This window comes from Pyxicephalus adspersus, chromosome 2, assembly GCF_032062135.1.
Source record: "Pyxicephalus adspersus chromosome 2, UCB_Pads_2.0, whole genome shotgun sequence".
Taxonomy (NCBI): Eukaryota; Metazoa; Chordata; class Amphibia; order Anura; family Pyxicephalidae; genus Pyxicephalus; species Pyxicephalus adspersus.
In genome coordinates this window covers 116,342,445-116,370,269 of record NC_092859.1, presented here as the reverse complement: position 1 = coordinate 116,370,269, position 27,825 = coordinate 116,342,445, and the positions used below count along the sequence as shown (strand labels likewise).

At 37.4% G+C, this 27,825-nt stretch overlaps 1 protein-coding gene across 5 annotated transcripts; it reads right to left on the bottom strand.

Annotated features, from left to right (window-relative positions):
- Positions 1–658: 658 nt before the first annotated feature.
- On the bottom strand, positions 659–27,522 carry TMEM266 (transmembrane protein 266). 5 transcript variants are annotated; one of them, XM_072402023.1, is made up of 12 exons: positions 27,503–27,522; positions 21,429–21,519; positions 13,894–14,009; positions 12,268–12,364; positions 10,925–11,079; positions 10,570–10,643; positions 9,819–9,875; positions 9,363–9,501; positions 9,130–9,245; positions 8,503–8,680; positions 2,684–2,746; positions 659–1,712 (listed from the first exon to the last, which is right to left on the bottom strand). In XM_072402023.1, the coding sequence occupies exons 4-12, from the start codon at positions 12,279–12,281 to the stop codon at positions 1,180–1,182; spliced, it is 1,329 nt and encodes a 442-aa protein (XP_072258124.1). In that variant the 5' UTR covers positions 12,282–12,364; positions 13,894–14,009; positions 21,429–21,519; positions 27,503–27,522; the 3' UTR covers positions 659–1,179. The 5 variants fall into 5 exon arrangements, with proteins under 5 accessions (XP_072258124.1, XP_072258123.1, XP_072258122.1 ...); XM_072402022.1 differs by lacking the exons at positions 21,429–21,519; positions 27,503–27,522 and adding an exon at positions 15,227–15,347; XM_072402021.1 differs by lacking the exons at positions 21,429–21,519; positions 27,503–27,522 and adding an exon at positions 15,144–15,342.
- Positions 27,523–27,825: the final 303 nt, after the last annotated feature.

Genomic DNA, 27,825 nt, shown 5'->3' with positions numbered 1-27,825 from the left:
TTTCTATTCTACTCCTAATCAAGACATGAAGAGAAATTTATCAAATTTGTGTTATATTTTTACAGAAAGAATTCATATTCTGAACACAACAGTATATTAAGTGAAAAGGCAAGTGTCAAGCAAATAGATCACAATGTAAAAACTGCTCTGGTTCATAAGGGATACGCAAGTATGAGAGTAAAAAGGGTAAAGTGTATTCATTCATTCTTCTAAAGCATTTTAATTTAGTTTGGGATAGAATGAGGAAAGGTTAGAACGCCTGTCAGGTTCAATCGCTACCTGGGGAAGGTGAAATCAAGCAGGATAACCTGTGATAACAGGATAGATTTGAACAAAAGGGAAATTGAATCCGGAAACAACACTTTCTAGCTACCATAGCATAATCTATACTTCAACTAGTTAAATATTTTATGATCATTTCTAAAACATCAAATTATGGGCCTGAAAGGACCTGCAGGTAACTTTGTATTTGAAGGATTTCAGGAAAAGTGGTTATAGAAAAAAAATCGTCAAAGCTGACATGTTACCTGACAGCAGATAATGTAATCACCTTACTGCTGCATGAACACTTTCAATACTTAAATACACAGAGAGTTTTAGGAAAATATCTGTAAATACAATAAGCACGAGGACAATCGTAAAAAGAAACACACAGATATTTGTTCTTATTGATCATTTTATTTGCATTTCCAAGAACTGCCAAAATTTAATTTTGCATTCAAAAATATTGCAGCATTTGTAGAAAATCTGTAGTTATGGTTAAAGGAAATATATGAAAGCCATAATATTGCAATAATACAGAAGTTTCAGTTGATCAAACCCCTGTACATAGGAGGATATGCCCTGGGTACTGCTTCTCCAAACTTGGTTGTACAGAAAAGCATGCAGTTATGGATCAGTTTTGTAAACTTGATTATGAGGTCCGGCATAGAATTGAATTGATATATCTCCTGAGAATAATGAATGGTGGCTTCTGAGGATGGTTCTCTTCCAAATCAAGGTCGTAGGGACACAGAATTTGGAGCTACTTTAAGCAATACTTGGAGCAGGTGATAGTAAAACTCTGAAGAACATCAGAAATCTGGTCACATTGCATGAAGCAGTTAGTAATAACTGGCTGTTAACTGAGAATCTACTGCTGTTTTTTTCACTGAGGAGGTGTGAATCTAAGGCCTTGCTTCATTTTAATTCTGTGTCTATCTTTTTACTTTCTAGTAGAGGAAGGTTAAGTGGAATCACTGACCTATCGTGAAACATTCCAAAACTTTCCCTATTTACTCTGTTGTATATGTTTTTGCCTTGTCTGGGACTAGTTGTACGTAAACCCGCTGGATTACTTAGATGTAAACTAGCTGGATCAAGCCCTTTCTGAAGGAAGGAAGAGTCATCAGAAAACGAAGATAAGAGTTCCTGGACGGCCGCGTTATTAACTGTGTGTCGGATAGTCTGGGCCAAGGGACAGTAGTCTGTGGATTCGTCCCTGGTACTGCAGTCTGTGGATGAACAGAAGACCTGGCTGCTGATACTCTGTGCTAGTGTTTCGGAACTTTCCGGAGATCTGGACACACTGACTGATGTTATGCTGCTGGAGCTGCTTGTCTGATCCCGGCTAAATGGGACGTCTGCTGAGTAGAGGTCAGACGATATGTTGGGGTGGTGGTGAACATCAATAGCAGCGGTAGTGATGATGCATGTCCCAGGAACTCCACTTTCTGCAGGTTAACACAATAATAAACACCTTACATAAGTCCTACTATTTCTATACACGCATTATCCTCAAGATTTAAATGGAAGTAGCCCAGATTTCAGCACTTGAGAGGAAAAAGAATGAAATGGGTAAAACAAGACCCAAATATCAAACTTCCTTCTGATAAAACCTTAACTCTGAAGGCTGCTAGGCAGTGTGCAGTACCAGCTGGATATTCTCTAGAACAGGACTGAACAAAAAGCTGGAATGCAAGTGAACCTGGACCCACTGGTTGCAAATCACAGATCCAAAGCCAATACTGATTCCAAGGCTCTCTAAGAGCATGTGATTAGGCTGTTCTAATTTGTAATGAACTGCCAAATCACCTCCAGATTACTTACTGAGATTTGCATTTCTACAGGTTTGTATGGAAAATCTGTCTGATGACAGGACGGTCTTCATCATTGAAGAAATATGGAGTGGCACTGGGGTTTAAGATGCTGTTTGTATTAAGGTTTGTTTGTATTTTTTTCCATTTTATTATGTTTCATTTTCTATGTGTTGATTTTTTTTGTGATGTTATGTTTTGCCTATATTCGTTTTACTTTTTTATCTGTTTATATCCATTATCATTTCATAAAACCTTATATAAATAACAAATGTTATTAAAAAAAAAAGATAATATTGCTTCTAGATTACCAGAAATTATCAATATGAATAGGAGGACTAATAACCTCTAATAACATTAACTTCACTGATGTGCATATGGCAACCTTTGTTGAAACAAAACAAAAACAAATACAGAAATTTTGAATATACATTGAAATTGGTCTCCTGTTGTTGCATCTTTTTAAATCACTCAGCAACCCTGTTCATAATGTGGAAACTCTAAAAAATGTTTTATATCAGTATTTATATTTGTAATATGAATTTATTATATTTAATATAATAGAGTCCAAACAACTTTCTCATGCATGCAGGCACACTAAGACTTACCACTGCTGGGCTCATTATAATACTGTGTTATGTAATTATTCATGTCATCCTTTGTAATTACCTCTGTAAAATAAAACACAATAAGAGTCTGGGTTAGCTGGGTAGAAATCAACTCATCTATTCTAGAAATCTGAAAATTGGTAGAAGTAGATTAGGTCATGTCATACCAGAGATGCCCAATATCTGAAGTGCAAAATCATATATGTTTATTATTTGGTGAATATAATCATTAATGACTGGAAAAAGGCTTTGTAACCGTGTTTATTATTTCTATCTTATGTAAGCTGAACTCTGTACCTTGGTCCTTTTATGTATGATCTGGACACAACTGTACCACCCCCATAGATGGAACCTTTAAACCCACCCATAGGTCCTGATTTAATAAAGCTCTCCAAGGTTGGAGAGGATACATTTTCATCAGTGAAGCTGGGTGATCCAGCAAACCTGGAATGGATTTAGTCAAAATCATTATTTATTTGCTAGCAAATGTTTTGAATCCTGAACCAAATCCATTCCAGGTTTGCTGGATCACCTATCTTCACTGGTGAAAGTGTATCCTCTCTAGCCTTGGAGAGCTTTAATAAATTAGGCCCATGGAGGCTGATTGAGAGTTTAATTTCCTGAAAAAAAATCTTTTGCATGACTAAATAACATGTTACCAATGCAAGGCATAAAAGCCTTCTTTACTACAATTAGCTACCCAGTTCATGCATCAGCGGGAGAACAGGACCAGCCAGTAAATAAAGGTAGTGAAGCCAAGGACAGGATGACAGCCCTAAGGATTTATCCGATAATCAATAATCAGCAATTGAAAACTTTATTTTTATTTATTTTTTTCTAAAGCAAGTTTTCATTTAAACACTAATAAATGACAAGACAGGTTTTAGGTGTGTTGTTATTTCCAGGATTCCACCACGCCATCACTACAGCCATGACAGATTTATACCTCAGGAAGCAAAAACATCAAGAAAACTGCAGGGGCTTGATAATGAGTATCGTCGTATTACCATTTAAATAAAAATTGCAACTCGGGCAGAGAGCCTCTTAAGTTTTCCCTGAATTGAGTAGCTGAGCATTGCAATTACAGTTACTGCGACTGAGGAATTACATGTTGGTAAAAAGCATTATCAACAATGCCTGTGGTTTATCAGATTTAAGTGCTTGGATGTTGCAAGAGCCGGGTACTGGTAAGAGAGTGTTACCCTCTGTGCTTGTGGTTTATCAGCTGTAAATGCTGCTGTGTATCAGGAATGTTCTCGCTTCCCAGTGAGCCATATATCCCACACTCCTCTGGGAGCCACCGATGGCTCTCTACAGCACTCTGCGGTTTACAGGTGAAACAAACAGATGTTTTCCATTCAACATTTTCTCCACTTTATATGACCCAAACCGCCGACTCTAACTTCTCTGCATCCTGAAGACAATCAAAGTTGACAATGAGACGGAACAAGTCTGCTTTCCTGGTCTGGGCTGGGTTTTAAAAGCTTTTTTGGCCGTGTTGAGGCTGAATTGCCTGCAGTCAGGGGAGGGCTGTGAGCTGATGTGAGAGTTTAGAATGAGCATGAGTGTAGCTGTGGGCTGTTAGACACTAAGAAGCATGCACAGCGGCACAGCTATCTGTTGTTCAATCTCCTCATTGTTTTCATTTATAATTTACACCCACTGACACATGACCACCCAAAGCTACGTACAGTCCTACCCCTTTCATCACAACACTAAAAAATTATCTCTTGAAGTTATCATAATATATACACACACACATGAAATTTAGAAAAAAATATATATCAGTTATTTTGGCAGTACATGCTTGTTTCTTCACTCATCAATCACTAAAATCTATCTCATCATTGCAGTTCTGCTGGTAAAGTCAGAGAGAACCAGGTGTCACAGCTGGAGCTGCTTGCCTGAGCTGGCACAGCAATGGTCATGTGACTGTAAATATCAGACCTAACCCCCACCCACAGTGCCCTATCAAAACTCTCTATAGAAAGTTAGTAAGATGTATTTTTTAACCATCAGAGTATTCAATTAATTTTTAAATGAAAGAAGCCAGCCTTTTGTAAAACCAAATTAAATGTCTCTTCTGCCCTTAAAGCTTCTGGCCAACTTGCTAGCAAACTTTTTTTTTTTGAGTGTACACCAAGAGATGCATGGGCAACTCAGTGCTTGTTCTATGTGCACCTTGGGAAAGGTGCAAATATATCATAAAAATGCCCGGGTCCAAATACTTGTTTGATTTAATGCTCTCCAAGGCTGGAGAGGATACACTTTCATCAGTGAAGCTGGGTGACCCAGCAAACCTGGAATGGATTTCCTAAATGTAATTTGCTATTTGTTAGTATATGTTTTCAATCCTGGACTAAATCTATTCCAGGTTTACTGGATCACCCAGCTTCACTGATGAAAGTATCTTCTCTAGCTTTAATAAATCAGGCCCAATGTCTGGATGACAAGAGTCATTAAACGATGATTTATATACACATCACTGCACTCACAAGATTCTGAACACAAGATTCAAAAATTTATTAGAAAAAGATCTCGGTTTATGCTCAAGATAGTGCTATCATACAAGATAGTGCTGTACACTAATGTAAAGATTGTAAAAACTCCTGTCCTTTGAGGCACGAGTTTGTTACACACTTTACATAAAGATAAGCGACCCAGTATAACCAAATCAAAATTACAAAATGCTTTACCTGCAAAGAGGGAAAAGGGGGGGGGGGACAGACTGAGCCCATGGAATTTTATTTTTTTTAAATAACACACTATTGATGTATGTTTTTGCATTCATTTTATCATGTTATTGGCATTTCTAACAATTACTGTTTTGAATGATGACAGTGGCGGCCACATTTTATGCCATAGGCTATATTTGAGTCAAAGCAGTTTACCTGTTTTCCCAGGTAAAGCTGAGTACCGTGCTTTATTTTCGGTTTATATTTGAGTGTATATATAGTAACTTATGAGCCCATGTAATTTTTTATATGCAATTGTGGAAATTAGAATGCATATCTTCAGGGATCCCCCCAAACCTTCCTTATTTTCAGACCTGTTCTGTAGACATGTGATCTTGCAGAATAAAAACAAACTCTTCACATTAAAAAACATTACATAAAACAGGTATTTAAGGAGTTTTATTTTCTAGCTCACATTCCTTGTCTGAAGACATTGTAACCAATGCAATCAAAACACTGCCCTGGGCCTTGCAATGACAGCTCAAATGCAAAGGGCTATATCTGAATACTGCTTGAACCTGAATATATAAAAATGATTTGTTAAAGAGAATGTTCTTCATAAATTATATCTTGTATGGATAAAAATATTTTTTTCTATGAGATGCAGGCTCTGAGTTGTCATCCTAATACTAGCTTTCCTACCTAGGGAGTCACAGATCTGAAAAACAAGCATTGAGCCAATGACATCGAAAAACTCTGTTGCAATAGCAGCCTGAATACTGGAAATTGTGCTAGCTGTGGTCCGTTTGTCCTCTATCACATGGAAGTGCAAACAGGACTTGGAAACTCACTGGCAATCACAGCAATGAGCAAGATGCATCTTAAATGACAATTTAGGATAAGCATACACAAAAATACTAACGACTTTATCATGTTTGGAATAAAAACAATCACATTAGATTATATGATCAGGGGTCAGAATGTAACACACTAGGTTTGGAATTGGTAAAATGGCAGGACTAGGCATTACCACAAAAGCAGATTTATTCAATAACATACTATTAGATACTAGATTTCGAATTTTGGGAGGAAAGGTATGGATCTTGATTACTGATAATCATCTGCTCAGGAGTTGATGTAGTTAGGAGTTCCTATATGAATTTGATAACAGATTACTTATAGATGAATCCCAGTTTTAACTTTAGTCTTGCATTTGTTCAGCCTCCTTTACATGAAAAATATCTACTCTGATTTCACTGCACACGGTGAGCATCAATTCCTGGCTGGAAGTTGACCAGCATCACTTAGCCATTGCCATAAGAAGCAAAGGACTCACTGCAACATGCAATACCTGGCAACCAATCAAAATCTATCTTTTGAAGGCCTGGAACCAGTGCACTAAATTTTAGTTTTCTACAGGTAATTGAACGTGGAACTTCCTCTTTCTCTTTGCTCCAGTTATTCAACAGGCCCAAATACTGAAGCTGCAGGGATGAGGAAGCGACAAAAAAGAGGTTCTAGCACTGCACAGAATAAAACTGGGTATTACGTTTTAGAAGGAATGATAACAGGGTAATACGTCCAAGATGGACGTACTTTCATACTCCATCTTGGACGTATTACCGAATCAGCTCTTCAGTATCACAGTAAGTGTTACTACTCAGTTGGTATATAACAATGTAAAGACTAAATATTTGAATTAGAAAAACTAACATTTAAAAGCTTAATTTACAATTCCTGTATATACACACATTATACCCTGTTTCTGTCTATATGCATATCAATATTATAGAATTATCTAAAAATATACATTATTGTTGAATGCTAACTTACATATATAATTGTTGATGTATAGCTGTTCACATACCTTGGAATTGTTTTCTTTATGATGTATAGATACTACTACTCTATTTATATGTATACAATCTTTCATTTATCATTCATCTATTTCACATATGCATGTATATAACCTACTTATTTCATATACGTCTGTTTATTTCTTTATTTCATTATTTTTAACGCAGCCAGACAACCGTCACAATCGTACCCCTGAGGAAGCATAACTGTCGAAATGCTTTGGAACACTTGATTGAAACAGTTAATTTCCTATGTGTTAGAAGTGATCTGTATAGATTTGAATATCTGAACTCTGTGATGCTACAACAAAGTTCAAGATATATACATGTACATTTCCTGTAATTAGTATGATGTTTAAAAATATAAATACATAAATAACCTTATTGCCGACCTAATCCCCGTCTCTTTTCTACATACTTAAATAGGTTAAAAAGATCATTTAAATCTATTTTGGCTTAAAATGACAAAGGAAAAAATGTCAACAAACGCTGATGAGATGGGACAATGACACAGCAGAAAGTAGGTGATGATAATACCAGGTGATAATAATTTTAGTAACATCTAGTTGTTTACAATGAATTCAATATAATATACAATCCCTGTTTCCTAGAAACAATTTACAATAAGAACAGCTCCTGCAGTCAAAAATAGAGAAAAAAAAGCTTCCAGGTTATTAGGACCAAGGTAGAATATATTTTAGGACAAAGTTTTCAATGGTTGAAAAGATTGATTAGTGGTATACTATACAGATGTAAAAGCTGCAACTTGAAAAAGCAGGACACAGACAGGATTTATTGTTTTGATTTGTGCCATGAAAGCAAGAAAAATTTGAGACAGATCAAACCTCAATGTTTGGATTTTTGTATGTTCGATGACTAAAATACAACCATAAAACAATTGTATTTGGAAAAAATAATAATATTATCCTATTTGGAAGGAACAAAAGACAACTGGAAAAATTCATCCTGCTTGTAAATATTAAGACAGAGGCATATATGTAAAAGGCCACAAGATGAGCTGGAACAGTAACAGCTATACATGAACCACTAAACTAAGACAAAGATTCTATTCTGCCTGACTTGGTGGCTGTTAATGATTACAGAATAAAGTTTAGTGATTGGTTTTTCTTAATACTTGACAAAATAAACTGTCATGAACTGACTGCAAGCCCATCAGGTGCTTTGGAATTGGATCTTTAAAATTCTGTGAGAGTTTTTTTTTAGCAGGATTTGTATAAATTTGATTCTATTTAGACAGACTGCATTGGTCAGCACGTCATGTACTCACCGTGTGCTAGTTCTGTAATATTTTCAGTGGCCTCCTCATCAGAATCCCTGTTTGTCATTACCTTGAATCTGTCGCTTTTGTTCTGAAGGTTATGTGGAATTTTTAAAGCTCGTTCTCTCTCTGCAACTAAATCCAGGTCTTGTTGAGCAAGATGTGCCCTCAGCTGCCTGATCTCAAACTGAAAAAAAAAAAATATTAAGACGATAACTTAATATAAAGGTGGAGCAGCAAGAATTTAGAGCAATGTAAAAACTGGGGAAGTACCATTAATACACAGACAAGCACAGAATGTTACATTTTCTAGTAGGAACAATAGCAGTATAAAGTTCAAGATTAGGTCGTAACAGAATAAGTTTTCATACAGATCAATTCAAGTTCTGCATGTGAAATAAAAACAAAATTACTGCCATCTAGTGTCTGAAAATCAAAATGACAGAATATGTGACGATGTCATTCGATTCATATACTAGCATAAAAAAACACAAAGTAAAATAGGCAGCTGGCTAACCATGATCTTTTCAATTTCTGAGCATCACAGATTGATTGCTTTTAGAGTCTGTCCTCTGCTAGATGTTTTAACAATACATAACCCATATTTACATTTATTTATTAAGAACGTCAACTGACCGCTTGCTCTTGGCACATCTGCGTTAGCCTGTCCAGCTGCTCCTCCTGGATGAGTTTGGATTTCTCAAATTGTTGTACCACAATCTCCATTTCTACTTTTACAGGTAAGACATAGGCTGCAGAAAAAAAGAATGTCACAAATTACAAAAAATATCTCACAAAAGAATCTAATTTTTCATTAATGTACCACACTCTTTATGGATATCTCAGCATGACAGGTGAACCTGACTCACCATCAATAATTCTCTTTACTCTCCAAATCCTCAGGGAAATAAAGAGACTGATGGCATCCCATGGACTACTCGGTCCATTGGCCACAGTGGAAGCAACCATAGGAGCTAAAGAGAGAATAATGACAGCCCCATCCAGTACCTGTAATCATAACATTAACAAGAAATAATATAAGAACACATAGTATTGACTTTAACAGAAAAACAGGGGCTTTTTGATAAGATCAGTTCAATAAGGAACTCTTGGTAGGTTACTGGATAATAAAATACCTGGTTATCCTGCCATGTGCAAGCAACCATGATGACACACATAGCAATACATAGCTCACTGGTGTCACCATAAAGAACCTGTCCTAAGAAATCAATGCTAGACTAGCAATCATGTGGACAAGTGTCTGCAAAAAAAGTTTTTTTTTAAGATCAATTCTCTTTTTAAGAACAATATATAGAAATACTCACCTCAACCTTGTTTTCAATATAATCCCATATACCAAGTACTGTTATTCTTAAAACAGTCTAAATGAAAAACAAAAAAGGTGTTTTTTTTTCATCTTTATAGTTTGAAGTTTAAACAAGTACAGATACATGTGTGCAAATGAATAGTTAACAATAGTACACTAATAAAAAAAATACAGATAAACTCTAGTTCATTCACTTTCCTACATAGTCCCTATCCCTTATTGATGTTGAATCCACCCAATTGTGAACCACTGCTAAACAGATGCCAGGGGAGGCGTTGATGATACTTAATGATGATATATTAATCTATGCTGTGGTAGGCATTCTTGCTTTCAGCCATGGACCACATTTTATTTTTAATATATTTGGGAACATTTAGCTTTTAAACATTTTGCAGTAATTAGTAAGATACATTTTTTTATTTTACATGGTACATATTGGTGTAGCAGTGAGTGTATACATCAAACTAAAAAAATGAAATGCTTGAATATATTTTATTTTGCAACCTCACTGCTGTCAATAATAGTCTTAACATAGAAAGATCCGGTCTGGTATAAGTGTAAGAATGATAAGCTGAGATCAGACCTATTTGCATGTTTTACTAACTTAAACAAATGGTATTGGACACACATCATGGCTTTATCTGCTCTAAAAAAAAAGCTTTTATTATTAAGTTGAAGTAATACCGTATGAATGAAAAATAATAGAAAGTAAAAAAGCACTACAACAAATAATGTTTCAATTCTCCCACCTCCACAAAAAACATTGACAAGATGGACAGGCTTATCCAGTGGATGATCCCTGAACATTGTGTTGCATTTGAGACTATAAAGAAAAAAACAAACAACAAAGTATAAAAGATTAAAAACATTTACAGTTTCCCCAGAACTATTAACATTAATCGTAAGAACAGTTAATAGAGATCAGCCAGTATGCAAAAAACATAAATGTTTTTTTTTTAGTCTCAACCATAATCAAGAAGGAAAATGTATATTAAAGAGCAGGGATTTTTGTATCATACAGTAAGCAATAATAAAAATTAATACTGTTAAAAGCATAAAATATTAGAGAATGCATTTATATTTACATTTTGAGTTGGAACTCACACTGAAGCAGCTTTGTGTCTATCAGAAGTTCCACTATCATTAGAACTGCCACAAGAATGACACAGGCCACCAAGAAGCTGTTCACCCCAGCACTCAGGAGAAACACGTGCCACACAGTAGCCCTTCTTCCACAGCATGGCTTCAGCCAGCTTGACCTGCAGAGGAAATGGAACACAAGATCAAATCATTGTACAGTGTATTCTTTATCAAGGGGAAAAAACAGCTTAAAGGGACAGAAATCTACCTTGTTTTATAGAATTCATTTTTTTATATATTGTCTGCAGTTCAGCTTTAAAGAAAATTTGTCATGAAGCCAACTAAACTTTTCAAAAACAAGATATAAAGCTGCCATTCTGACTCACAATTTGTTAATGAATGACAGCCAATCACTGTACTGCAGTCCCTTTCAGGCATTTGCTTTGATCCATTCATTTAAAAAAACACTCTGCCAGCTTTAGAGTAATGAAGATGGTGAAGCTCTAAGTGGATCTATAAAAGTTGTGCTTCATAAATGTACAGTTGGTTATTTACCTCACTGTTTTTACATAACACTTAAGAACCAATTTATTAGGCAGAGATATACAGGCATAGCGCTGCTTTTATAATCAGCCCCTTTGTGTTACTGAAGGTATAGTCATTGGGCCTGATTTATTAGAGCTCTCCAAAGCTGGAGAGGATACACTTTCATCAGTGATGTTGGGTGATCCAGCAAACCTGGAATGGATTTCTTCAAGTTATTTGGTAGCAAATGTTTTGCATCCTGGACCAGATCCATTCCTGGTTTGCTGGATTACCCAGCTTCACTAAAAAAGGGGTATCCTCTCCAGCCTTGGAGAGCTTTAAGAAAAAGTATTTGAACTGCTAAAGTGGGAACGGTTTAAGTCCCTGAGAAAATACTGGACATAGCTGATCTACTTACCGAATTCAAGCGATGTAATAAAACAAGTGTTTGAGGTGATTTTAACAGGAGGTGCCATACAGAACCAACCTGAAGAAAAGAAAATCACCAGCACTGCAATAAAGTTTCCATTCATTTATTTATGAGAGATCACATTTTCTATATTTCCGAGCTTCACAAGGTCCCTTCCCTCAAGGCAAAATAGTGCTTGAGAAAGTTAAATCTTCTTATAATGTTTGTATTGCTGCCTTGGCTTTCATGTCTTAGTAAAGTGCACACCCCCATTTACAGCAGGTAAATCACAGAAACAAATAACAATGAGCCAAATAATAAAAAATACTGCATAGGCTGTCATTTAATGATTTATTAAACTGAAGCCCACAGGTGCACCTGAAGAACAAGAAGATTTAAAAATCAAGTTTTGAAGAAATTCCTCAATACATACTGTGGATTTGCCATGATGATATGCAAATGATGCTCACATTCATAATTCAAATTTTAGCTGTTCCTGACACTGGAGAAAATGCCTCTTTGGTAGCCATCTGCAAGTAGAAAGAAAAGTAAGTCAGTACACCTACATTACAGCACCTGCCCTGGTATAGCCTGTTCCAGAGGTCTAGGACAGGAACTAGGATACAGTATCTAATATTATAGACAACAAATTCTCCGGAAATGTCACACACAGGCTCATACTTATTCTGGGGTTGACCGTCCTACAGCAACATATGTAGGTAAAAATTAAAAAAACAAGGCTTTTTGGGGACATTTCAATAGAAATACCAGATGATGTTATAAATATGACAATAGGGATCTGTATGAGGCTCTCTTGTTACTTAAGCCCCATGGCTGTACCAAGAATAAAGCAAGGATGCTTACATTTATATTAGCAGCTGCAAAACAGACCCATGTGAAAGTGTGGTGGTCAACTATTCCTTTGGTGGCCCAGGTCAATGGGTCTTTGTATGTCTTTGTACCTATTTTCAATTTTGTTCATACCTTGCATCTATTTTTCTACTTTGTATAATATTTGAAATTTCAATATTATTGTAATGTTGTATTGAAAATATTCAATAAAAGTATTGTAATAAAATGTTAATAAATCTGACACAAAGTCCCAACAATGTCAACACCTCCTGCTTGTTTGTGATGGGCGTTCCCAGCAGCCTGAACATGTTTATTGTTGACCAAACATTAGCTATATTTCATCTTTATGTGAAGTGCATCCATGCTAAGTACTGTGTAGGATTAAAACTTATATGGGTATTTATCTCTTATGGTGATCACCGTCATGTGCCTTGACAATACATTCATTATCCTTAGGACGCTAGAAGGACCCTGCTTGGGGGGGGGGGGGTGAGTGCACCGGCCAGAGCTGCCGACCATGTCCCCCATACGGAGTGCAGACTCAGGGAAGTGGGCAGGTTCTCTCTGGACACAACCTGCCCACTCTCCCACCGCAGGCTCAGACCCCACCGCAGGCACCGCAGGGAGTGGGCGGGTTGTGGCATCATGACGTCACTATGGGGGAAATTTCTTCCCCTTTGAGTGACACACAGCTCCCTGTGCATGTGGGGGCCAGTAAATTTAGTGGTGACTGGGTCCAAAAAGGTTGGTGACCGCCGTTCTAGGACACCATTGTTTTTATTCAGACACTACCCAGAGTCAGAATCTACATCCTAACCTAAGATACTGGCAGACACAAAAATTTAAATCTTGGTGGATGTGCAGTTGTTGGCTGATGAACCTTTTGTTGCTTCCCTTCTCTTTGTCACTGGCTAAAAAGTTATATATCTGCCATTTGAGTGATGATGGGGAAAATGCTTTGTTCTGCCTGCAGCAGACTTTACATAACCTAAGAGGGGGCAAAGAATTTACTAGTAATAAATGTTTTCCTTTAATACCAAACAAAGTATTAAAAGTTATTTTAAAGCAAAAAATAATGTTGCTGTTAATTGTAAATTGGCAGGAGTTTATTGCAGACTGATAAAGTTACTGATAGAACAATCAAATTTTAGGCATCCCTTGCACTGGTGTGCTGCAGTGAGTATTTTGTCTTTCATGAAATACTTGCCGAGGATTCTGCACATCTGGAAGGAGGAAGAGTTTCTCTTTTTATGACACTTGATTGATTGTCTGATTATTGTAGCTTCCCATGTAGCAATCTGATTCAGGCTGTAGATGAAGTGCCTGTCATGAATCAAAAGAAGAACAAAGTAAGAATGTGCAGTATAATATAACAGAACATGGAATACAAATGCATCTGCGGAATGTCTTCAGAGCACAATATATGGCCTGACAACCTTTGCTGCTATAATTCTCACTGAGTGTGCCCCAGGATCAATTCAAACGTGTGATAGCAGAATATCTAGGGAGAACATTGCCTGATCTGTACAAAAACGGCTTTTAAAAACTACGGAACCCATTCATCCAACACCATCCAAGGACAATAATTCTACCTGTGAAGTTTGCAAAATTTTGTAGAAATCGAGCTGATCTGTATAAATGATTCGTACATTTGAGGGTTTTCCAACCCACCGGACTTCTATGCAGACAATACACCGATATGTTTCTATATACCGCCATTAAACAATTCCTGGTCTGGCAGATCTTCCATAAATCAGCCCCTGAATATTGTCAGTGTAAAATTCTCCATGAACCTTTGGAAAGGATGGAGATAAAAATGGTTTAGCCATGACTTCTGTGCAACGCTTTTCATATTCCAAATGTCAAATGTTTTTTTAGATTTGTAGGCGATGGGAAGGAACCTCTGTCAGGTCATTATTAGTGTCTGGGACCTTGCTGCGGAGATTTCCCTCTCCATGTATTTTTAGGATTGTTGTTGTCACCGGCACCAGAATGGAAGGGAAATCTTGCAGGGGGGACACACTATGGAACAATGACAAATGTATTAGGGATTCCAATCACTATGGATGAGTGAAATGTTCCCAGTGAGGTGACAAATAATCACAATGGCTTTATCCATCTAGTGTAAATGGTTCTGGCTTTATATACTTTCCATCATAGGAGACATTGGATACAATGGGCTAATGTACAGCGCTGCGTAATATGTTGGCGCTATATAAATCCTGTTTATTATTAATAATAATAATAATAATAATAATATTAATAATAAGATGGCCTGTGTGTCTGATCTGGTTATTAGCTTTTCATATGACAGGCCACATGCCCTCCCTGTTCTCCCATCCATGCTGTTCTCAGTCTGCCCTACTTAGGTATTTGTCCTCCATTCCCTGACACATAGTGATGCAGTCTCTATCTCTATGCCCCAGCACACGTTCTCTGCCATCCCTCAGTACTTGCCCAGTCCAGCCTCTATCCACTGTCCCCTATCGCTGAACACAACCCTTGCCTTCGGCCTGTCATTCTCCCATTATGAAACCGACCCGCTCCTCCTACACTTTCTCTCCAAGCGTCTCCTTGGAAACCATCACTCCACTAGAGGACCGCAGCCACGTGATCAGGTGTTTTAGCCATTCGGCGAATGCTCCTACTGTCAGAAGATTTACGTCTGCCTTAGTGACGTAACGACGTGGTTCAGCTCAGGTTATGGAACTGTGGATGGCGTGAGGCGTTCAGAAGCGGCCATGTTGGATGTGGGCAAATGTTCCTTCCAGTTTCGTGGAGATAATCTTCTTTCTCCATTACGGTTCAGTGACAGGTGCCGGATAATAGGTATTATAAGTGACTGCACAGGATTAGAGCACGGCGTTCATTTAGCACATAGTTATGTAGCTGATGTACAACGTGCACTGCAAAAAACATAAAGATGTGTGAATGTTGCTCATTTTTAATGCGGGAAAGTATTATACAGTATTACCACAAAGAAAATATTGTATTCTGGTAACTGCATAGTGCTATGCAATAAATGCATTCTTCTCATTACACAGTATATAGTGCTGACATATTATGCAGCACTGTACAAAGTCCATAGTTATGTAACTAACTGTCCCTCAAGGGAGCTCACAATCTAATGTCCCTACCACAGTCATATGTCATTAATACATTGTAAGGTCAATTTTGGGGGAAGCCAATTAACCTAACTGCATGGTTTTGGAATGTGGAAGGAAACCCACACAAACAGGGGGGAACATACAAACTCCATGCAGATATTGTCCCGGCCGAGATTCAAACCTGGGACTTAGCGCTGCAAAGGCCAGAGTGCTAACCACTGAGCCACCATGCTGCCCTATTGCTTTGTATCATGTTTTCATTCTGCTCTGCTGTAAATGTCTGCAAGCTACCTTATAAATTTTATTTTTGTCAGTGTTCTGAATAGAGAAAGAAATCTGTTTATTTGTTCCCATAACCACTGTCATCCAGAAAAGATGAGGTGACACATCACCAGAACAAGAGGTGAGCAGAAATCTTCCAATGAAGACAACTTTTTGAAGGGCAGCTGTATAGGATGACATTCCTATTACTTTTGAAAATTTCTGGCTCAGTGGTTAGCACTTTGGTCTTTGCAGCTGGGGGTCCCAGATTGGAATCTCGGCCAGGGTGCTATCTGCATGGAGTTTGCTGGTTCTCCCCATGTTTGTGTGGGTTTCTTCTCACATGCAGTTAGGTTTATTGGCTTACCCCAAAAATCCTGGACTGTGATAAAGACATATGACTGAGGTATGGACATTAGATTGTGAGCCCTATTAAGAGACATGACTATAGACTTTGTACAGTGCTGTGTAATATGTTGGCGCTGGCTAATAATAGCAATAATAAATACTGGTTAATAATAGCAAAGGAAAAATAACCTGCCAGGTATTAATTCTTTCTTACTGAAATAAAAAAAATAGACCATGCATACAATGAACCAGAGCAGACAGAACAACATATATTCCTTAAATTTTATTGCACCACTCAGCAGGGAGATATTAGGTGCTGTCATCTACAATATCGGTGCATTGCAGTGCCATTCAGAATGAAATCAGATTTTACTGCAATGCAACTGTGTATATGGATGAAAATATTCTGTGTGCAGGTCTGGGAAAATGTTGCTATGTTAGTGCTGAGTCCTCATGCTGCCATGACCTGTATGGCCATGTCATTCCATGTCCCCAGTGGCCCTTTACGTCCAGTGACCCTTTAAGTCCAGTGACCCTGTGTCCCCTGTGACCCTTTACCTCCAATAATCCTGTGTCCCCTGTGACCCTTTACCTCCAGTGACCCTGTGTCCCCTGTGACCATACTTCTCTTGGAAAGGGTTTCAGGTTCATGTCCATGCATGCTATCTTTTTACACCCCATCATACCTCTTTCACGGCAGTATATACAAACTGATATTTTACTCTACCTTACCCAGTAGTTTTATAATCTGTACATTTTTACATTGGCTTACAGTTGGGCTTTTTGTTGGGTTGTTCTGTGCTGTTTATCAGAAGCTTTGTTGGCAATCCAAAAACTGAGCTTGCCAGCTGTCACATTGACAGTGGAGCTCTGTAAAATATGCTGGGAGAGCCACTCCTAATATCTGGAATTCTTCATAAAATATCCAAGTGATTTTTTCCCAAGTGATTTTTTCCCAGGATGAACAAACACTTCTTTGGCTTTTATTAGATGTTTAGCAAATCTGATGAAAGAGTCTTCTTGTTCACATGCTTTTTATATATTGGGTTTGCAAAGGTGCCCTTATGATCAGAAAATTACTGGTGCTCTGTCATATGACCTGACGGGTACTGATTAGTATTCTATTATTGTTAAGGAAATAACCAAGCAACTTATTACCTTCCTGTGTCCATGTGATGATGATATCATTAAACAGGACCTGCTATTGGGGCTGATGTTGGGAAATGCTATGTGGATCTGTTCAGGGAAGTGCTGAGTCACAGCTGTTCGTCTCCTTGAACTTATTTGTCTTATGTACTTTGTAGAGGTAGCGGTGGATTAAACCGGGTTGTTGTGGATAAAAAATTAACACAATATGAGGCTGAACAGTAGTAACAAACACTGTACATCCATTTTGTTCATAGTCCATTTTAAATAAAAAATTGAAAGTTTCTGTCATTTGGCTTTAAAATCAATGTTTCCATTATCGCTGCCCTCATCTCTACCAATTACAAATATATTAAGATGTTTCTCACTTTAAAATAAGATTCTTGAGAATTTCAACCATGTATTTAGTAAAAATCGGGGGCACAAATAAAACATGCATACAAGATTATACATTACCAATGAATGGCAACACTTCATTAGCTCTGTGATCGTTACATATAAAAGTCAGTGGAGGAAACATGGTATAAAAAAACAGTGAGTGACTTGTCTGTTAAAAATCAGTTACTATCTAACTAATTACTGAGAAACATGTCGGGATATGATAATGCTGACCATCACTGGCTCCAAAAGACAATTTTGAAACCCAGTTTGTGTTTTAAGAATGTGGCTGAATCTATTTATCTGGAAGACCACCACTCTCTTTGCAAAAAAACAACCAAGAATGTTCAACTCCATGCCTTAAAGGCCACATACAGGTCAGGTTTTTCGGAGAGGCAGTCATTTTCTGATTTATGTAAACCCTACTGTTTACTGGTGTCTGTTAGAGAAAAATTAAAGTGTCTAGGCATCCTGATTCCTAAAGACTGGAGTTAGACTCCCCTGTGCTAGACTGTTAGCATGGGTAAATGTGTAAAACCAAAGGTGCCTTGAATTGGGATATTCTACTTCTTACTGCTAATTGGTCAATTAATTTGTTAGTTAGGCACTTTGGCCTTTGCAGTGCTGGGTCCCCGGTTCAAATCTGGGCCAGGACAGAATCTGAATGAAGTTTGCAGGTTCTCCCTGTGTTTGCATGGGTTTCCTGCAGGTACTCTGGTTTCCTTCCACATCTCCCCAAAAAAAATAAACATGCAGTTACGTAAATTGGCTTCCTTCAAATTGAACTTAGGACTGTATTATTGACATAAGACTGAGGTAGGGACATTAGATTGTAAGCCCCTTTTAGGGACAGCCAATGAGAGGACTATGGACTTTCGCTGTGAACTCTGTTGGTATATAAAAATCCCTGTATTTCACACAGCTGGGTGATCACCTAATAAAAGTCCTACCTACATCAATTTACACTTCTGAAAAGAATTAAGGGAAGTTTAAAATTACATATCTGTTCTTGATGACCAAACTACGGAAGTTGAAAACCTTTACTGATATATGTCATTTATTAATTGGAAACAAAACTACATAGAAGTGGTAAATGGAAGCCAAAATCATTAACCTAACGGGATTGGACATGCACAGAAGGAGAAGCATGAAGCCTCCTGGGATACATGACGTATGCATCTCTGGAGGCTCTGGGTTTCCCATTTAGTCTTTACCACTGCGGAGGTAAAAACAGAAGGGGAGGGGCTCCTCCCTTTAAAAAAAGTACTTAAACCATTTTAAAAAATTGCAATTTGCAAATTTTCATTATAGAAAAGGGTTATCTATCCATTTAGATAATGGTCTACTTTAAGATTTGCATTTCACATATTTTCCTAGAATCCAGAAATACTGAGAAACTGCTAGCACAGCATATTCCACTAAGGAATGCAGAGATAAGAAACCTTGCCTTGAATAGATACAAGTGAACATCAGAACTTTTCTTGAAATGACAGTAAGTTGCCCCCTGACATGCCCCTGTTGGCCCCTGACATGCAAATGCAAAACATATACTACTATGACATAATGCAGCAAGGACTATACACCATTATGCTTGTCCTGAAGTGAGAAAAGAATTTATATATATCTTTTGAATTTCTCATATCCTATGCCACAATATCCAAGCATACGCCAAGGCCAAATGCACATTTTAATGTAAGACCTAAGTGGAACTAAAGTTCAAAAATTTGGCATTATTGCAGAAAGGGACAAGAAATGTTGCTTCTGCATTAAACATTATTTTCTACATGTGCAGCTCGGTTTTGATCACCAGGATAGCCAACATACCCAGGCCTGGTCAATCAAAATGGCTAAAGATTGGAATGAAGAAGATGGTGATACCCGTGACAGAACAAGGAAAGGTGAGTATGCGCTGGTTTTACTTCCGCTTTAACATTTCTAAAACTCTCCAGACACTCACTGACTTCTGTAAAATTGTGTATTGGCCAAAGTGTCCCAGGCCATGTAAATAGTCTACCTGGGCATGCCACTAAAAATAGCTTTCTGCTAAATTCTTGTTCAGTACCATCAGCAATGTGACCTTAGTCATTTGTAGGAATGCTAATATACCCTGTAACCTTAGTGAGTTATGAAATGTCATTTATTGTTGTTTATAAGGACTTACTATGTGCTCCCAATAGCTGATGTGTTCTGTACTCAGAATCAAATGCTTAAAATAGTAGAACTATGCTATTGTTATTCAGTTACCTATTAGATTGTAGGAATATATTTGGATATGGCCTGTGGGTAAGAGTGATCTTTCTGGAGCTGCTGTTTATGAATTGCTGCACTATTTTGATTTTATATAGGAAGTTGTTGAATGGTTCTAATTATAACCACAGTTTAAAACATCTGTTTTGACTATGTGTTTGCTAAAAAAAAATCTCTGCCATGGGATGGTAAAGGGGCTTCTTTATTCAGCTATTATGATACTAGTTACCTACTTACTTATTTCTGATAAAACATTGTAAACTTTGGCTTAGAAATGGTATTGTTCCATTTATTATTCTATTGTATTAAGAATAGCTTTAGTTTATTTATTGACAGACACTGGGCTGGGTAAATTATGCTGTAAAAGTTTAAGTATATTATTGTTGTTTATTTTCAGAGGAGTTCAGAATGGAAGGGTACTGTTCTATTTTTTAGGTTACAAATGTAATGTATTTTTTGCCAACTGCAAGGGTGACTTTGAATTGCCTAATAGTTTGAGTGGTATTTAGAATACCCCCTTATGAAAGTGCATTTCAGCCTTTCTCAGGTGAACTCTTCCGTGAACAGTTCAAGTGACATAATTTTTGGGAGGGGGTGACTTTAACATATCATTGAACCCTCCAAAACACCATTCCACGTCACAAACCCTCTCTTCGACTCAAATTTAAAAAATATACTCTTCTCTCACCAGTTGTGTGACCTATGGATACACAACCTCACTACCAAAGGTTTTCTCATATTACGTATCAATCAACAAAGTATTTTCCTGAATTGTCTTATTTCTGGTTCTGCATGGTCTAGTTTCAGAGACAAGAAAAATAACCTTCTTTGACCACCTTCCACATTATTTACAGGTTGAGGCTTCCGTCACTCCTAGTGGGGATACATTTTGGCACTAAATAGGAGCTTTCTATAGGACAGAGTGGTACTGTCAGAACAATCCTCGCTGCTTGAACTGTTTTTCTCACAAGCTCATCTTATTCATCAGCAGTCTGTATTGCACACCAGGCATTTGCCAGGGAAATCTTCATAAAAACATGAAGCTAGGTGGAAATTAGAAAGGGAGACACAAATACCCAATTTTCTAAAGGTAATTTAGACTTTGGAAATGCTGCAGAAGCATGGTAACTTGAGGGTTCCCAAATCTAATCGCAATCAATGGGCGCCCTGACAAACCTCTGTTTATCGTAAGCTAAAGCCACCTTAGCCAAAAGTAGACATACATTTTTAATTTAGAAACAAATGTAATACTTACTTCGTAAGGGAGATACCATGATCACGAAGGTGGTTCTCCCTAGGCGAGGCTCATTGCACTCCAGATGTGTCAACCCCTGCGATTTCCCCAACTGCAAAAAAACAAAGAAACAAATGTAAAAAAAATCTTAGCTAATGCGGTAAGGACTCAACGTTCCAGAGCTTACATCCAAAAAATTCAAAGCCGCAAGAGGTGAATTGTGCCACTTACCTAAAGCATTTTGTAATGCATTTGTCACATATTACACCTCTCTATACAATCTCACAGATACTGCCCTGAGGACCTCGTTTCCTTCTAAGGTGGCATGTGTTCATTTATATTTTGCCTTATCATGCATGCCCCAGTTCACTTTCATGGAACGCAATCAACTAAAAGCCCCACTTTCTGTGGACTCACCAATTGGCTTTCTCCAATTCTATGGCCAGGAAAGCTCCTGCTCCAGATGGCTACACCCTTCCTTTTTTTTTTAAACACTTCCATCCCTGGGTTCATGTTTTTTGCATGCTTTTAATTCACTCTCATCAACTTGCCTGGTTCACCAAGATCTTCTGGATGCTCACATATATATGATACCCAAGAGAAAGAAAAGATCTAATCCGATGCCGGTGATGTAAAAATACTTACAGTATTACAATTTTGGCAGCAAGATTCTCAGCATAGTTGGGTTTTTGCCCATCAAGGAAGCCCACAATAATACCACTAAAACCTTGAATTTTATTCATTCCGAATCGTATTCAGTCAAACTAAAGGGCCTTACTTGATGTTACTGTCTACCCACACCAAAAAAGGCTTTTAATAAGGTGGACTGGGTTGTATTCCAGCACTATACCAGGCTCATTTAGCCAAGGAAAAAGCCAACTGAATCCTCTTGGACCCATACTGCATCTGAAATGGCATGAGGGAACACTGCTAGTTATCCCCATTAACTTCATCTTAGTTCTGAAGCCACTTCTCAGAAGAAGAAATGCTATCATAATATACAGGGCTTTACTCTATATGGTAGATAACACAAAATTGTAGCTTTTGCTGATAACCTCCTGTTCTACCCTCTCCCACGGTGTCCCTTCCCAACCTTTTGTCCAAAATTGGCGGCTATGATGCTCTATCCAACTTCAGAATAAAGTTCCAGGAATCAAGAGGCTCTGAACATCTTCATCCACAAACCTACTTGTTCCCTTCAACAATATATCTCTTTTAGATGGGCACATGAGACAATTACATATTTAGGTGTTAGACTTTCTAAAGACCTTCACACCTCTATGCCTCACACCCCAACTTTTTTCTTCTGCTGCAAAGGATATGCCAAAATGTTATGAGATGGTCAGTAGGAACTTTCTCCTGGTTTGGATGCTGTAATATTTTCAAGTTGACCATTCTGCTTTGGTTCTTTCTTTAGGCTTTTCCAGTAGCAATTGCACTACTGCCTTTTCCTGCACTTACAATCAGTTTTCTTAGACTTTGTGTGGTCCTAAAAGTGGGCTAAACTCAGATTTGGCACCATGCCTTTGCCTAGCGAAGGGGAGCAAGCCTTTTGGACATAGCCCTGTACTGTGCTGCAGTCCACCTAGGTGGAGTTGTAGACTTATGTAGACATCAAGAATGAAAGCAAAGGGTGACTTTTGCACTTTTGTCTCTCCTATGGTATATAGACAGTCTCTCAGCCTCCCTCAGGTCTTACCCGAATATTACCATTCGTATGCTGATGAAATACTCCACCATGAATGGAATCTTCCTCTGTTTAGTAGATGCTGCTATAGATTGCATCCCTTCGTCTAGGTGCCAGTCTGGAACTCCCCCTTTACCTTGTAAGGGATGGAAGAGGCCTTCTGATATAGTTGATACTAATGGATGGCATTTGCAGTCTTTGGGGACTGTCCTTCAGTACTGGCCAGAGCATGACCTCTGACGGACTGATTTTTGATATGATATTGGCATTGGGGTCAATATGCCAGGCTACAACCCTAACCCCCCTTTTTTTTCTCTTGTGTGGATTCCTATATATCATACCATTCAGGGCTTTTCTGAGCCTCCTAATTTTTTAAAATTTTGGACCTCAATGAGCACCTCTTCCTCTGGTCTCATTGTAATTTTCCTTCCAGGCAGTACTATGGGCTGGGGATGTTCGACTGACTCATTGTAATCTCAGTTTGACAAACCTCACAAATACCTGTTAAGCCTGCCAGTGAAATTCACTCGTATGGTGTATATTCACAGAGTTACCAAATAAATCTGAACTCCATTCATTATGTAGTGGTATATACTAAACCTACCAAGCAGTTAGGTCTGAATCTTGCTTGGTGTCAACTTTCTTGAATCCCCTGAACAGTATCAGCGTAACTAGAAGAGGATAGGTCTGAGCCTTTTTACAGATTTGCATAGTGTTATGTGTATTACCATTTTTACCTTACTTAAAGGAAATTAGGGGAGAAGAAAGTGTTGTCTGTCTGGATAAGGGTTTCTACCAAGCAGTAGTACCTCAAGCATGTACTAAATAACAAAGTCTGCTAATTTAGTGATCCCCACTCTATTACTACATTACACATTATAGTACAAATTTTAATGCTTATGAAACTAGAAAACTGCATTCTTAGCCATGTTTTCTGTGCAGAAAAAAATTCCCTTCCCCTCGCTCCCTCAAAGAAGCTGATATCTTCATCCAGTCTTTATCAGCATTCATTATTCACCAGGCTGGAATATTATAACTCTGCACATGCACCGTAAATGGACATGAGTTTGTTTTATTGCAAACATTGCATGTCTCTTCTGCAGTAACAAGCTTGTGTGCTTAGAATTTTTTAAATGTTTAGTTTTTTTTAACTTTAAAGGAATATTTTGTGTATTTTTCATATTCTTTTTATTCTTTATTATGGTTAGGATTAAAATTATTATTTAAAAAATATTTTCTTTTTTTTATCTCTGAATAAAATGTTGAATAGTAAAGTTTTGTAATTATCCAGCAGGTGGAGCTATCTGCTTCTTTTTCACATGCTTTCTAGTTTCTCCTCAGGCTATGGTCAGACTAGTGGTTCTTGCAAGTTTGTGCAGTTAAAACTTCTTTTAAAAAGCCTTTTGTTTACAGAAATCAACATAAGTTTTAGCAGTAATTCTTCTCCTATTAGATAGCCTTGTTTTCTGAGAAGTCGCAGACTCTGGAAGGCTACTACTTGTGCTTTCTCTTTAGCTACTTCATCAGTTCCTGGCAGTCTTTTGTCATATAATAAGTATATTAATAGCAAAAAGATCAGATCTGAGCATGTAGGCCCCTAAAGCATGTCTCTGGGTTGGTAACTGGGGATAAAGAAAAAGCAGATTTACTAAACACTTTTTTTTAGCTCTGTGTACACAAAGGAAAATAGCAGAGCTCAAGTCCAAACTCATAAAAGCAATGTCACTGCCTTAAATGGTCCACAATGGCTCAAAATTTATATGATTGAGAAACCGTTGGGCAAAAATAAGGTTGACAAAGCACCAGGACCTGATGGATTACATCCACGTATCCTCAAAGAGCTGAACTCAGTTATTTCAAAGCCATTGCTTCTAATTTTTAGAGACTCTTGAATAACTGTCATAGTACCAATAGATTGGCAACTTTCAATGTGGTCCAATGTGGTTCCAATCTTCAAAAAGGGAGCAAAGTCATTACCAGGTAACTACAGAGTGGTTAGCTTAACGTCCATAGTTGGAAAGGTCCTAGAGAGTTTGAAAAAAGGACCACATAAAGTAGTTTCTGCTGGAAAATATTATTATAAGTGAAGTAAAGGAAGGAAGTAAATAAACAGGTAGACAGTGGAGTAGCAGTTGATATAGTGTACTTGGACTGCTAAAGCATTTGACACAGTACCTCACAGACGATTAATATGAAGTTAGGGTTAGTAGGTTTAGAAAAGTCAATCTGTAAATGGATGGGGAACTGGCTTAAAGACTGCATCCAGAGCGTAGTGATTAACCATTCATACTCTGAATGGTCTATGGTTATTAGTGGTGTACCCCAGGGTTCAGTGTTGGGACCTTTACTGTTTAACATCTTTATAAATGATATAGAGTTTGTGATTCCTAAAACTGGTTTTTCTTTTAGTAGGAAGCTGTGATGGCAGAGGCACAAGCATGTTTCACGTTGTTGGAGTTACACGCTGTCAAGTTTTTGTTTCTCCAGGGAAAGGAAGGACACTTCTCCCCAAGTGTTTGTGACATCTCAGTGTGAATGTCCTTTGCTGACTTTCCCTGGAACTTCATGACGGCCCATATCTCAAATGATGTGAAACTTGCTTGCGTTTAAGGGGGGATATGATCACCCTTTATAAATATATAAATGGTCCATATAGAGAACTCTCTTTGTGTCTGGAGGAAAAGAAGTTTAAACTTTCTTTTATCTTTTTTATATCCTTCTTGTGATGCTCAAAACTGAAACTACATATTCCAGATGTGGTCTGACCAATGCTCTGTACAGGGGCAGGATTATGTCTCCATCTCTGCAGTCTATTCCTCTTTTAATACAAGAGGATACAAGGAATAGGAATTTTGATATAATTTATTACTGTGCTGAAATATGACCTCTCTAATTATATTTCTTTGTTTATAGATTGTTAGTGGGAGTCAGTTGAAAGTGTAGCATGCTTTACATACAGTAACTATTTGGCAAAGCTTTCAGGTATTGGAAACTGGATACAGTATTTTGCCTAATGTGGGGAAAGTGAAAGTTTGCTTTAAAGGGAATGTAAAGTATTTTTTATTACTTACTTATTACTATTAGATATAAATTATAAAATCAGTTTGACATTATCAGTGTGTGTTAGTGCTTTGACAAACATCTTTTTTTGTCTAAATTGTGAATATATATATATATATATATATATATATATATATATACTGCCATGCACATGCTTTGTTTGCTGTTTTATACTACTACATAGTAGTAGTTTTCTGTTCATACCATTAATAAAAGTGTCAATCAGCTGAAAGGATTCTCACTTTCACAATAAAAAGATGTTCCTTGACAAATTTATAAATTCTACATAACACATTCAGATTGTGAGATTTGCTCATTTTATTAGTAGCGAATGCCATATACTATGATGAAGATAAAAAGGTATTTGTTTAAAACACCCTTCTCGCCACTTTTATAAATATTACTTTTCATCACAGCTGGAAAAAGTGAGGATTAGTATTTAATTCAAGTGAGCTGATTTTCTGGTCTTTACTTTAAGCTGTTCATGGTTATCAATCACTGACTGCCATTGCAAATACTGACCCTAAAACACATTAGAAAAATTAAAACAATGCAATAGTTTATGAAAAATATGTGCTAACTGAAAATACATTATGGGGTCTATTTATTAAGCAGTGAATCTGACATTCAGCAAAGTATTCTCTGGTGGGAAATCTTCCAGGTCCAAGCACTTCAATAGCAGAGATAGATTTTTCACCAGGGAATGTTTTGGTAAATGTCAGATTCACTGGTTTATAAATAGACCCCCATGTGTTACCTTATTACTAGTGTATACTTTTATGGAAAAACATTGTCCAACACATCTCTGTTCTTACAGTTGGCATTACAATGCAATGCAATAAAAACAATTAAGAATGTGCTGTACACCTAATAACTTAAAGTTAAGTTAGCATTCACTTTGTAAAGAATACACAATCACGTGCAAGAAAAGTAAAACAAATTAACCTTTGCTTGCATGTTAGATGATTTGAAGTCAGCACAGCTCAACCTCATGTATGTGAAAAATAACTTTGCAAAGTAAATATGATCTACACCTTTGGTAAATTAACACTGGTATACACATTTATGCATGCTGGAAAGCAAGATACACCACAGAACCTGTATCACTGTGTATATACCCTTAAAGGGATTCTCCAACCTCTGAACTTGTAACTTTCTAATTTGGTATTTGTCTTCCCGGAGCTTTTTGACAGATCACAGTGTGTGTGTGAAATTTGCTTACATGGGTTATTATTATTATTATTATTATTAATAAACAGGATTTATATAGCGCCAACATATTACGCAGCGCTGTACATTAAATAGGGGTTGTCCTTGATCATGACTAGTAGCAGTACTGGTCACTTACTGGAAACAGAACTCTGGACTCCTGGCCTCCCTCATTCTCTGACGCTTCTATTTTCTGGAGTTTTCAGCCGTGTTCACTGGCTGGGTTGGGATGATATAATTCTAGCACATGCTTTTTCTAGCTACAATAGACTTCAGCAGCCAAAGACTTTCATCACAACTGCTGATCAGCTGCAAAAGTGCTGCTTAGGATGTTTGAAAGAAGCTACACCTGAATCCATTGTGACTTATAGCAATCTGCACTTTCCAATAGCAAACACTATCTGGTGAACTATAAAGTGGTGATTATCTCTTTTCAGCCGATATATGCTATAAAATAGGACT